Source organism: Danio aesculapii, chromosome 7 (assembly GCF_903798145.1).
Source record: "Danio aesculapii chromosome 7, fDanAes4.1, whole genome shotgun sequence".
Lineage (NCBI taxonomy): Eukaryota > Metazoa > Chordata > Actinopteri > Cypriniformes > Danionidae > Danio > Danio aesculapii.
In genome coordinates, this window is record NC_079441.1 from 32,784,181 (window position 1) to 32,798,842 (window position 14,662).

Consider the following 14,662-nt stretch of genomic DNA (forward strand, 5'->3'; position numbering starts at 1 on the left):
GCAGTCAGTATTTTACTGATCTAGGTCTCATAAGCCTTTAAACACTTAATACAGAACATTCTAGGTTCATTTATAACTAGACAAGGTAAGCAATGAGTTGAATGAGTGAACCAGACTGATTCAGACCATTATTAGTTCAAGGTTGATGTTTGTTTTTTTCAGATTCAATGAATAACACCCCATTTGAGTCTTTAGTTCACGAGTCAGTCCACAGCACCTGTGCTATATGTTTGTTTGTCTTTACACAAACAAAAAACTGCAAGGTCTTTGCATAGGAAAGCTATGCAGACTATCTACCATTTTTGTATTCTATCAATTTACAGCAGACAGACTTGTACTATTGAATTCAAATTGCTAACTCAGATAGCATATTTTCGAGTTTCAACTCTGTAGACTGAAGCAACACTACACAGTCAGTAGTGTATTTTACATAAAGAGAGTGTTAGGGTGCTTTCACATCTAGACGTCGGTTTTTATTTATTTATTTATTTATTTATTTATTTATTTATATATATATAAATAAATATCGACTTCTGATATAGAATCAATATATATATTTCACAACACTTGACAATGAGACCATGCATGAGAAATTCTTGCCTCTCATTTATATTTGGTGCCTATGTCTGTGGGTGTCACCATTAAAAATAAAAGTGCAACTTCCTTTTCGCTTATTATGTTTCTCATTTCTCATCATTATAAATTAAAATAATTACAGCTGAGTGGAATCCCTAAAAATAAACCAAACTGACCAATGTGAGGAGAGTTTACTCACATGTGACTTGTTTTAATTTTGGTCCATTCAGAAATGTTGCCGCGTGAAAGCGAACCACATCAAAAACAAAAACCAACATTGTAACAATTTTAATCCGTTTCAGAACAAAACAATCGATCTATAGGTGTGAAAGCACCCTTAGATAGCTCAGTCAGCAGCTGTTTTGGGTTACAATGTTACAAACTCTCTAACTCTTATTGCACTTTTATTATGAGTGTGATTCATTAAGCAGACAAAATAAAAGTTAACGATTTAACTGTTAAGCCTTTTTAACTGTTTAGAAATATTTAATAATTCCACTATTGTGCGGAAATCTTAATATTAAATTCTTTCCATGATAATCATGTAGTGAACATCTGCTATTTTTGACAACAACATTTAGGACTAAATATACAGTATTTTGTTGCTTCCTGACAATCAAAAGTTTGGTGTATTTAAGTTGCACTGGGAAGTTTCATTCTATGAGTTTAGTCGGTTCTGTAAAATGCTGATTAAATGTGCATCAGCTCATTTTTTTGCTTTTTTGTAAATTCATGAAGGTGCTGTCATAATATAGTCAATTCGTAATCATACAATGCAATAAATAGTGTTTTGTAGATGTAACTAACATAGTACATAATTTTAATTGCAATTGCTACGAATATATTTTTCATTCATTTACAAAAAATAAAATCTACCATCAATACATAGCCTTTTAGAAATGCTGGCTTTATGCGATCTTTTTAAGATTGACCGCACCATTATCCTCCAGCTAATATTACAAACAACCGCAGTGGTGACTCTGGTATGACATTTGTGTAAATCTAACTGTAGCTTCAAACAACCAAAATATAACTAGTTTATTGAAAGCATTTAGTAAAAATGGTGAACAACAGAAAAGCTCTCTGAAATTCTGGGGAATAATTTGTTATAAGAAAACACTTAAAGAAAAAAATCCAAACATATACACTACCTGACAAAAGTCTTGTTGTCTATCCAAGTTTTAAGAACAACAAATATTAACTTGACTTCTAGTTGATTATTTGCTATCAGACGTGGCTTATTCATTCATTTATTCATTTTTTCGTCGGCTTAGTCCCTTAATTAATCTGGGGTCGCCACAGCGGAATGAACCGCTAACTTATCCAGCATTTGTTTTACGCAGCGGATGCCCTTCCAGCCAAAACCTATCTCTGGGAATCATCCACACACACTCATTCACACTCATACATTACGGACAATTTAGCTATACCGCATGTCTTTGGACTGTGGGGGAATCCGGAGCACCCGGAGTAAACCCATGCGAATGCAGGGAGAACATGCAAACTCCACACAGAAACGCCAACTGACCCAGCCGAGGCTCGAACCAGCAACCTTCTTGCTGTGAGGCGACAGCACTCCCTACTGCGCCACTGCGTTGCCCAGAAGTGTCTTACATGAAAGGCAAAGGCCTCTAGATTACGCTTATTTTACCTAAATAAAATATGATTATGCCTTCCCTTGATTTTTAATTATTTAAGACAGTAAGGTCAGACTTTGCTTAGACAAAAGTCTTTTCACTTAACAGAAATAATGTACAGTAAGGAAAATAACATGACATGCTCAATAATGTTCATGTCTGTTGACTGGGCTGGTCAATCCTGAAGCACCTTGACCAACCTTGCTTTCAGGAACTTTGATGTGGAGGCTGAAGTATGAGAAAGAGTGCTATCCTGCTGAAGAATTTGCCCTCTCCTGTGGTTTGTAATGTAATGAGCAGCACAAATGTATTGATACCTCAGGCTGTTGATGTTGCCATTCACTCTACAGAGATGTAACCCCAAACCATGATTTTTCCTTCACCAAACTTGACTGATTTCTATGGGAATCTTGGGTCCATGCGGGTTCAAGTAGGTCTTCTGCAGTATTTGTGATGATTGAGATGCAGTTCAACAGATGATTCATCTGCAAAATCACTTTTCCAACTGATCAACTAGAAGTCAAGTTATTATATGTTGCTCTTACAACTGGGATCGATGACAAGACTTTTGTCAGGTAGTGTACACACACAAGCAATGAGTGTTACCTAAATTGTTGTGGGCTGGAGACACAGGGTTCGGTGACAGGTTTGGAGACCCTAAAAAAAGAAAACAACATATTGACTAAATAATCCAGGACAAAAAAACATTTTAATTAATTCCTTTTTAATAGCATTTTAAATAATTTCAGAGTGCACATACAAATATTCAACTTCCATTCCATTCAAAGTAATAGAATGTGGAAAAGCGATGCAACTGAAATGCCACCAAACAAACACTGAACAACTTCTCACGAAAATTCAATTTATCAACCAAAGAAAGCAATCTGTCACCTGTGTCCATGCTCCGGTTCATCTGATGATCACTGGTTTCTCCATCCTCACTGATGTAGCCTGGAGGTGGCGTCTCTGTAACACACACACACAAAAACACAAGTCAGTCTGTGAGCCCACAAAGCGTACACACCCATTACACAGTGACCCAGCTGATGGATGAAGGATTAGAAAGACCACAAACACATCCGGCAAAAAAAAACTAGCAGGTGCAGCAGAGACAACATCGCACAAGGGTTTTATTTTTCACCCTCAGATTAAAACACCTGATTTAGAAAGCTGGGGTCAGCTCAGTTTCAGCGGCAGGATATGAAACAACACACACACACTGCCCTTTTACAGTAACAGACTGCAGCCTCTCTAAAGCAAATACCGTTCAGATGAAACTAATCCCAGTCAAAGCCACTCCATACAGACTCTGTGGGATAATCTTCCCCATATGTAGCCAAAAGCAGTCTTTAAATCACTTGGGTGTAATTGTTTTGTGTCGGCCCAATGCAACAATGGTTAAATGTTTCTTCATTAGTCCTATAAATCCAATAAGCAACAAAGCCATAGTCCCCCTTACACGAAGTCAACTGGCCAAAGAGATCAGGCCTGTACAGTAGATGGGATTAATATGTGTAACAATGGCTGTTTGTTTATGCCTATGATAGAGTTTGATTTTCTGTGTGTGTACAGCTGAGCCTTCACGCGTGCATGTTTAATGACATGGATGTGTGCCGCTATTTCACACTTTAGAGTCACATGATTTTTCAGAAATGGTGCTTAGGAAACATGTCTTAGTATCAATGATGGAAATTGCTGTGCGGCTTAATATTTTTGGAAACCACAAAGATTTTTTTCAGGATTCTTTGATTAATAGAAAGTGTTGAAAATATTTATTTGAAAAAGAAAATGTTAAATGCTGAAAATGGCTAATTTCTAATATATAAATAAATACAAGATCAAAACAACTTAAAACTAACTAACAAATATCTTGCTTGAAAAGAAACTGAAGACAAATATACTCACTGGCCATTTTATTAGGTACACCTATCCAACTGCTCATTAATGCAAATTTCTATTCAGCCAATCACTTGACAGCAACTCAATGTATTTAGGCATGTAGACATGGTCAAGACGATCTGCTGCAGCTCAAACCGAGCATCAGAATGGGGAGGAAAGGTGATTTAAGTGACTTTGAACGTGGCATGGTTGTTGGTGCCAGACAGGCTGGTCTGAGTATTTCTAAAACTGCTGAGCTACTTTTTCACACAACCATCTCTAGGGTTTACAGAGAATGGTCCAAAAGACAAAACATATCCAGTAAGCGGTAGATTTGTGGGCGCAAATATCTTGTTGATGCTATAGGTCAGAGGAGAATGGCCAGACTGGTCCCAGCTGGTAGAAAGGCGACTGTAACTCAAAAAACCACTCGCTCCAACCGAGGTATGCAGAAGAGCATCTCTGAACGCACAGCACGTCAAACCTTGAGGCGGATGGGCTACAGCAGCAGAAGACCACACCAGGTGCCACTCCTCTCAGCTAAGAACAGGAAACTGAGTCTACAATTCGCACAGGCTCACCAAAATTGGACAATAGAAGATTGGACACACGTTGCCTGGTCTGATGGAGTCTCGATTTCTGATGCAACATTTGGATGGTAAGGTCAGAATTTGGCATCAACAACATGAACGCACAGATCCATCCTCCCTTGTATCAATGGTTTAGGCTGGTGATGGTGGTGTAATGGAGTGGTGGAGATTTTCATGGCACACTTTGGGTCCATTAGTACCATTTGAGCATCGTGTCAACGCCACAGCCTACCAGAGTATTGTTGCTGACCAGGTTTATCCCTTTATGACCATTTTTTGATGGCTACTGCCAGCAGGATAACGCGCCATGTCATAAAGCGTGAATCATCTCAGACTGGTTTCTTGCACATGATGAGTTCACTGTACTCAAATGGCCTCCACAGTCCCCACAGGTGAACCTAATAAAGTGGCTGGTGAGTATGTATATGCAAGTATATATATTTTTTCCGTTTTGTTCTGACAGGCTGTGTGTTCCAAAAAAAAAATCAATAAAAATTAAGTAATAAAACAGTAACAAAAGATGATTTAATAATTTCGATGCCACTTTACACCTTTCCGTTTGACTTTTCGCTTGCCTTTAAGGCTGACCTGTTTTTGTAAAACTATGAAACTCAACTCCCCCATTCTTCTCCAGTAATGCTGTACCAGTGTATTTCTCATCTACCTGGTATGTAGTTGCTCTGGGGTTCGATGCCGGCGGGGAATATGGTGTTTTCTGGGATGGAGTGACTGTAGTCATCCAGAGGAGGAAACTCACTGGGGATTTCAGTGTGTCGAGGCACCAGCACTGGAGGAAGAACTACAGAGAGGGAAAGAAAGTGAATGAGAATTTAAAAAAAAAAAGAAAAAAAACATGCATGAATAACCAAACAAAAAATACGTCCCACAATTTGCACACTGCGTGTTCTGTACACTTTGCTTACTACTATTAATGCCAAATGATAGATGTGGCTCAATACTAAAATAACACCTCAGCACCAATATTAAATTGATACCACAGGTTAAAGATATCCAGCCTCAAAAGATAATGCAACTAAAAACCGCATGAAACTCTACAGTAACATGAATTTTGCCCTTTTTTAAAGCAGAAATATATTAACAACATAAACAAAACCCCTCAGTGCTCCATCATTAAACTAGTTTGTATATTGTATTGTGCAATCTGGCAGTCAGATCGAGTCACATCATTAACAAAATACTAAGTTAGCATTTTTCTAATTACTAAGTTAGCATTCACAGACTGTTAAAGTAACCTCTAATGAAGGGTCTTAGAAAGTCCTTTTAATTTTTCTCAATAATTGGATTTTTCCATTTAAATAATGTTTTTTTTTTAAGTTTATTCATCTGTTTTATTCCTGTTACAATCAGGGTTTCTGCAGATATCATAATGTCAAATTTAAGACTTTTAAAGACCTTTTTAAGACCATTAAGTATTAAATTTAAGACCTATATCACGATATCAAAAACACGCATACACATAAAGAGAAAATGCTAAATCACTAAATTAGTGGTAAAATAAATGTATTCAAATTGAACAGTACTAAAGACAGGTTAGATGCACCATTGAACTACAGGAAAAACAAACAAATAAACATCTTAAGGCTGATCGCGCACCGAAATGGACAAGGCTTTTAGCCTATACTTGACGCGTTTGCATTGAGATATTCTTTTAAATGACAGGGGGTGGTCAAAAGAAACAGACAGAAGAATCAGATGAATAAACAGTGAAGTAGAAAGTTTCCAGAACTAGGTCATATCATTAATATCATTCAAAAAAAAATTTTTTTAGTATTTTTTATAATTTATTATAACGATTATAAAGTTTTTATAACCATTTAAGATTTTTTAAATCAAACTTTGATGCATCACTCACTTTTGTTCATATCTCAGACAGTTCTACCTATTACAGTTAAATATCAATAATAACAGAACATGGGTTACAATACAGTTGTATTTTTTATTATGGCAAGAATAAAAGCAAAAAAATACACTCACTAAAAATACTGACTTTCTTTTTTTGCCCACTCAACAATTCACACATTACTCTCTGGCTAGTTTCTGTCCTCTACTTGTAAGCTAAAAAGGCAATAATGGTCCAACATTCCTGATCATCATCACCAATAAAGCCTAAAAATTGGGCATCAATATACTGTAAACTGATAGGTTCAAATATTCCTTTCCAGTTATGAAAGACATCATTTGTACCTTCATTTTAGTTTGTAACTTGTAAATTGTTTTCAATTCAAAATTGTAATATACACATCAGTGTAAAACCTGTGAATGGTGGAAAACATATTCTGTAATATTTAAGCCACCTGGGTCTCCACTTTTGCATGGCCTCTTTTTTTTTTTGTTTTGTTTTAACAAACTTATCTCTCCGGTTTTTCCAAACTTTTACAAAAACGTTCCTCCTATTCCACGTTTCTAGCAAAGATTTATTGGTCATCTGGTTCTTCATATTATCACGCATGGACGGATCATTAAGGTGTCTGTACAGTCATACCTGTTTTAGACAAAATCTCTTCAAAGTGTTTCAACTCAATCAAACGTGGCGCCACGTGAATTGTTTGCTCTAGTCTCAAAACATTTCGTGACCTCAGCCAGCCGAAATCATGTCGCGCGCACCCAAAGCAAACCTCCGAGTACGCAAACACAGCGATGACGTCACATTCGTGCTATTGCACGTTGGTCTCATTTGTAGTTGTAATACCGCAAATTACAATTAGACTAGTGAAATAAAGAACTACAACACCACGAAAAACCAAGCAACAACAACCAAAAATAATTTAAATGAGCATTAGATGTAGTGTTACACAAACATCAGAAAAATAAGACCTGTGCAAAAATATTTAAGACCTAAAAGAGCGAATTTAAGACTTTTTAAGGCCTAAAATTTCGATTTTTAAAATTTAGACTTTTTAAGACCCCACGGAAACCCTGTACAATATAAATGTAATTTATTGATGTATGTAAATGTGAATTTAATGTACATGTAAATGTATTTTTATTACTTTAAGTACTGTCTACTGTACAGTACAACAGCAAAAGGCCTATACATCTGAATCTAAATCAAACTTTACAAGCAATTTTGACAGATTATTGTTAAGATGCTTGAATGTCTGTGTGTACATATGGAGTGTTATGACTCGCAGATCAACAAATTAAGTTCGTGTATTCATATAGTCAGGTGGCAGTCGTATTTAATTTGATTTATAAGACTGGTTCTCACAATTCTGACCATGCTTTCATCATTACCGAGACCATAGGGCCCTACTGACAGTTCAGCTTTTTCATCTGTGATACTAATTTCACTTCTAGCTGATGCTTGCCTGATTATTAGTGTGATTTACCTGGTGTCTCGACCCGCTGATAGTGGTAGGGATTGACACAGACCTCGTCCTTCTTCATGTGAAAGGCAAACTCACAGAGTTCAATGGCTCTGAGCTCATGATGAGACTGCAGATCTGGCCAGCGCCACAGACGACAGTAGATGACGTGAGGGAGACCTTTCCTATGAGATACTTGCAATCGACCGTCTAGAGATCTGAAAGAAAATGAGAAAAAGAACAGACATTAATAATGATGATGATCGCTGTAGCAGAAACAGTCCCAGCAGCTCATTCTTTATAATCAAAAGCAGAAAAATCGCAGAAATCTTATTATGGCTTAAGCAAGCAACATTGTGTAAAATTCTAAATTACCACAATAATAACACTCAGCCCTCTAAGGCCTGCAGGGATAACGCCGAGGTATTATGCGAGACCACAGATGAAGTAAAAGTGGCCCAATTTCCTGTTAATGTGGTGCTTTCGGTTACGCGTCACACGTGATTTGAATGAGGTGAAGAAAGAGGAAGTCCGGAAAAAAAAGCGTGTTTCACAGTAACTGTACTCAAGTTTAACAACATCTTCATTTTAAATAGCCATATACAGATTATTAGCCCTCCTGTTTATTTTTTTCCCCAATTTCTGTTTAAAGGAGAGAAGATTTTTTCAACACATTTCTAAACATAATAGTTTTAATAACTCATCTCTAATAACTGATTTATTTTATCTTTGCCATGATGACAGTAAATAATATTTGACTAGATATTTTTCAAGACACTTCTATACAGCTTAAAGTGTCATTTAAAGGCTTAACTAGGTTAATTAGGTTAACTAGGCAGGTTAGGGTAATTAGGAAGGTTATTGTATAACGATGGTTTGTTCTGTAGACTATTGAAAAAAAAAAAGTTTAAAGGGGCTAATAATATTGCCCTTCAAATGTTTTTTTTTTTTTAATTAAAACGGCTTTCCTTGCTCTGTCAAACATCATTTGGGAAATATTTAAAAAAGAAAAATTCAAAGGGGGCCAAATAATTCTGACTTCAACTGTATAAAGCAACAGTACACTCCTCACACACAAATGTAATGCAGCCCAAATAATGCAAATCCCAAAAGCTCTTTAAAGCATGTCTGTCAGACCCCCTCCTACCCTTTTTACACCCACCGAGCTGAGCCTAGACAGCAGCATGGCCCGAGGACTCTGTAGCTCTCCCAGCAGCTAAATATGCTTTTAATTTTTCATAGCAGAGCTTTTTACTTCACAGGCATATTGCAAGAGGAAAAAAATAATGATGTAAAAGCCAGACGCCCCATGGAGATGGTGTGCATTTGAGTGTGCTTGTGCAAAAAAAAATGAGAAAAATACAGACAAAAATGAATATTATGCAACAAAAATTAAAGAATAAACAAAAATACAAACGATTCACTTTAGGGTTGCAACACATAGCAAAGCTGTGAACAAAAAAGTCACTTACATCAGTTCACACATTCACGCCCCACTTGTCAAAGACACATTAAGGCTAATGGAGACGAGAGAAAGGGAAGGAAGAGCAGAGATGAACTTGAAAAAAATAAGACATGATATTTTTACCTGCTTCGCTTTTTAACTGCAGGCAAATAAACTCAGACTTTTCTTTGGATGGCCCCATGTGGAAAAGGAAAAAGGCGTAATCATCTCCGAATAATGCGGTGAAGGCATCAAGCAACCACACAGTCAACTTTTCATGTCTGAGGTGAGTTATTCATGGTCCACTCTCAGACAAAGAGTACTTTTGCAGACACAATCAAGCACTGCATCATATCAAAACACGTTCTAACACTAACCCCATTCTGTACGCCTACGATGCTTATCTTTACATTTACAGGCTTTTGAGCGACTGAAACATTTTTATGATGCCTATCGATGTAGCAGACACCTATAACGGCACACTTGCGGTCGAGATCAGATCACATACACCGACGCAAAGCATGCACTGTAGCGGTGTGCTGAAAAATGGGGGCGTACAGCATGGGCCAAAGCTCTCATAGCATTCTATTATACATGACTGCTACATTGTGTGCTTGAAATATGCAACAGCAGCCAGAGAGTGCTGAGAGAGAGTGGAGGGCTATGCACTCGGACGGACAGCAGAGCTCTCTCCAAGCCTTTGCGGAATCCAGGCCACGGATACCATTCATGACACTCTATTCATCCCCTGTACACACTCCATAAAAGCAGAGATATGAAAAGAAAGGAGGAAAGAGGTGTGAGCTTTCCTTACCGGAGCCCTCTGAAAGGGGTCATATAATACATTTCACATCATTTTTCTTCCTATTATGTGCTTAATGCTTTTTAGCCAAAAAAGGCTATGATGCAGTGTTTTCACGACCATCCCCTCTACAACTCTTAGAATTAAACAGGCCATTTTTTACTCAAGATTTGAAGATTTTTGTACTCACTTACTAATAACAGGTCTGAATCAACATCTGTCTAGTAGCTCATGTAAAAGCTTTTCTACAATATATGAATCACTTCTGAAAGAAGTCAGCCCTTTTTTTTTTTGTTATGATAGACGTGATAAACACTTTATCTTGTGTTTAGAAACACAGTAGAAATAACATTTCGTAACTATCCTACTTCTTCCATATGACCAAAATGTGACTCGCTTGGACACAGTGCTGTTGCAAAATAGATTTTGTTGACTATCACATTGTGTTATGACACACAATTATTTTCTCATGTCAAAAAAAAATGTATGACTTTAGGGGACAATTTTTACATTTCTGAAACTTTGAGTGTGTTCACACTGAATGCACTGACACTTTGATCCTATACATTTTCTTTGCCCCACATTGAGTACGTTTATATGGACACTAATAATCCGATTTTAATGCCATTAAGACAATACGCTGATTAAGAATCTACCATGTAATTTGCGATTTTTGGTTATTATAATCCGACTAAAGTCATAATCGAACTAAACAGAAATCGGATTAAGACGTGGAGTAAGACGTTTTAGTCGCACTAAAGAGTAAAGACATATAAACACTTTAATCAAATTATTACTGTTGTGTAAGATTTTCGCGGCCTTTTGCAACAGGATAGTCTACACCAGGGGTCTCTAGAGGCAGAGTCTAAGTGAGGCTGGGCCGCATCAGGTTTTCCACAAGAAATTAATTATATTATTAATTTCTAATTTGTTTATTTTTTCAACTTATTTTGTGTTAAACAAAACTTAAAAATAAAGAGATTTAAGAAGACTGGAGTTTTTTTTTGCACAAAATAATAATAATTATAAGAAAATAAATCAATCAGTAATACCAATAATAATAATAATAATAATAATAATAATAATTATTATTATTATTATTATTATTATTATTATTATTATTATTATTATTATTACTACATTTTAATTTACTTTTATCCACTTTGCTGTTTTTACAAGGGATAAAGCAACACTGTGTTCTTGTCATTTGTTTTGACTACTTTTACATATATAGAAATATATGTAATGTTTATTGTGTGAGGCAATGCAAACAGAATGCAAGTAGCACTATGCAAGTGGCCCATAAATAACGGTGCGACCCCATAATTGGTCCAGGTTACGGGGAACTCTTATTGCCGATGGACAGGTGTCGATATGTGACTGCAGACGACATTAGGCTGCACTGAGTTCCTTACTTTTCTTTTATCCCGCCTCGTACACACCACTTTGATTTCTTTTGTCAGAGAGAGAGACCTCACATTAACTCTCTAAGTGCCATTTCAGTTCCCTACCAAGTGAAAAATAGTAATTAAATGACTCACTCTGTCTAATCTTCAAGAAGAACCCACAGTTAGCTCTTCCGCCATGTTCTGTGGCTGACTTGACTCGCGTCTCTTCTGTCACATGCCATCCTGATCCAGGAACGCAGTTTCAGCTTCTCGAGATCTCGTTTGATCAGGCTCATTATTAGATTTACTGGTGGTTTTAAAGAAATGAAAATATCCTTGACTGCCTTTTTGCTATTTTGAAAATACATATATTATTTATGTAGGCCACTATGCCGTTATTTATTTTCACTTCTCATTGCGCATGAAACAATAACCACCAACCAATGAGAGCAACTGTAAGAGTCAGAAAGATGATTGGCTGAAACTATTGTTCAGGAGCAATATCTAAATGCAACTTTTGCTTTGACTTGCGCAGAGTGAATACTGTCATGTGTGCGAGCACACACAATCAGCCTTCACATGCACATTCTCTCTCTCTCACACACATGCAGGTATTCACCGTGCACAAATTAATGGTGAATTAATTAAAATAAAAACACGAATATCTGACATTTCCCGGAACAGAATCCAGCAAGATCCTGCTCAAATTAAGCACTGATTTATGTACATTTATCTTCATATAATGTTCTGCTGGGCAATAACTTACAAAACGTTTTTTGAAGTGTTGTGAATGAAGCGCTCTGGGAAGAATGTGCATAATAGAAATGAGGCAGCCAGCCAGGCACAGGAGAAAACACTCCATGACAACGCTACTGTAACTTTCACTAAGAAATGTTTCTTTGCCTGCACCAAGCCCAGCCGATGTCCCACCTCCTTGAGCCATATACCCCACCATGATTGGTAGGTTCGTTCAGCTCCGCACACAACACTGTAAAGTGCCATAAATATCAAACTCGCAAGCCGCAATGACATTAAACTTACAAATTAAGGCGGGGGCCACAAACTAACATCTCGGAACTGCATTTGGCCCCCGGGGGGCTGCGAGTTTGAGACCCCTGGTCTACACACACACACACGGTTGTTTGACACTATTCTCTGCACCTACCAAGTCAGTTAAAGACCACACGCACATACATCACAAAACGCAGAGGGTTTTTTCCCATTTAGCGGGCATCGTGCGGTATCAAATTCCATTAAAGCAACACTCCAGCTTTTCCTTCCAGCAGCTCATACTCGCATCCAATGTCTCGTTTGTCAAGGGGGTATGCAAGAAATGCTACTGAATGACAGTGAAAGTGACAAAATGCAGTTGAAAACGACAAGTTAAAAATGAAACACCCGAAATTACATGAAACTCTGGAGGAAATGTGGATAGTGTGGTGACGCAATAACGTTAATCTAATTATGTGCTATAATATGTAAAATGGCATCATAAGAGGAACATTCAAAAATCAACTAATGTAAACACCTTAATCATATTATTGTCTTATTCAGATAATTTAGGCAAATAATTAGATTACTGGTGTTTATGTAAACGTAGTCATAGACACCAGTAGAATCAGATATCAATGTTTGCATTAATCCCTGCCTAAACTTATTCTGTAGGCAATTGCTGTTTACATGGTTGGACCTCAGGTTTCAAAAGCCATGCTATTGAATTTCTTTATTTAATTAATTTCAGATGGTAGTTAAGTTAAAGTTAAATGCTGTCATGATGTTTGCACTTTGCTGTGAAACATTTGACTAAACAGAGAGGCTTACACAAAGGGGTAAAATGTTTGTTTTTTTTATGTTTGCATAGATCTAAAATTCTGACATGAAAAAAGCCACTTGGATAAATGAAATTGAATAAATCAACAAAAGAGATGCACAGAGAGAAAGAGAAATTTTGTGGGTGAATCACCTGCATCTGTTCAACGTTTAAGATGTGAAGCTGTGAATTTAATTGCAGATAGGATCATCGCTTAGTTGCTGAGAAATATAAATGCTGTGGCTTGGTGGTCCAGCAGAATCATATACAGTGTATATTTCTACACTGGTCAGATCTTATATTTAAAAACACATTTGGGGGTGGCTCTGAACAAGTATGAAAAAATATTTTTGTGTTTATTTCAGTGCATCAACTCTCTGTCCAATATGAGTTTTAAAATTATTCCAACACCATGTTTAGCCATAATTCCAGTTAGGGCTGCACGATTAATCGAAAAAAGATCACAATCTCGATTTGACCCTACACACAATCTTAATTCAACTTTTCTACAATTCAACCAATTATTTTCCAAGGTCAGGAGAGAAGCATAAAGGCGGACGAACAAGTCTTCATGTTTTGCGTACATTGCTCAGCAACATGGACACCTCCAAATGGTGTTGAAAGTGCCACATACTGTCTTTATAAGGCATAATTCACCCCAAAATGTAATTTCTGTCTTCATGTAATGATGTATTCGTGGCCGCAAAAATCACACATGAGCTGACGCACTGTTTGTTTACGACTGAAAAGGACACGCACGTCCCCGCCAATGTACTCTTCTTTAGTAAACAGAACCTGCATGGGCTGTGAACAACAGGTAATAAAGTTGTAAATAACGTTCAGTTTGTTGCACACAGTGATTGTTTGAGAGCCGCACAGGAAATATGATTTGCATGTATGTTTTTTTTTCTCAAAGTGATGGCAGCCATGAGCCACACTCTGCAGTAAAAGTGAAACCAAAAGCACACACATCATTTTTAATGAACATCACATTTTTGAGTTAGGATTACAGCAAGCATTTGATATGTTTTTTTTCTTTTACAGCAAACACAGAGTGTTGTGCATGAAAATAAATGTTTACTGGGTCTGTATAACTACTGTATAGAATGTTGAATATAATGCAAAAGCTGAATCTGATAGTGACAAATGCTTCATTTTACCAGTGAAAAAAAGGTCTAATAATGTTTTCAATGACAAATGACAAGCATACA

The 14,662-nt window shown here is 36.9% G+C and overlaps 1 protein-coding gene across 1 annotated transcript in view; it reads right to left on the reverse strand.

Moving 5' to 3' along the window:
* Positions 1-14,662, reverse strand: part of smad3a (SMAD family member 3a) — a 52,853-nt gene that overhangs the window by 20,365 nt on the left and 17,826 nt on the right. The window contains exons 2-5 of the mRNA XM_056461686.1: positions 8,032-8,225; positions 5,346-5,480; positions 3,105-3,179; positions 2,820-2,870 (exon numbers count right to left, since the gene is read on the reverse strand). Coding sequence (XP_056317661.1) covers positions 2,820-2,870; positions 3,105-3,179; positions 5,346-5,480; positions 8,032-8,225 — 455 coding nt within the window. The remainder of the gene's footprint in view (positions 1-2,819; positions 2,871-3,104; positions 3,180-5,345; positions 5,481-8,031; positions 8,226-14,662) is intronic.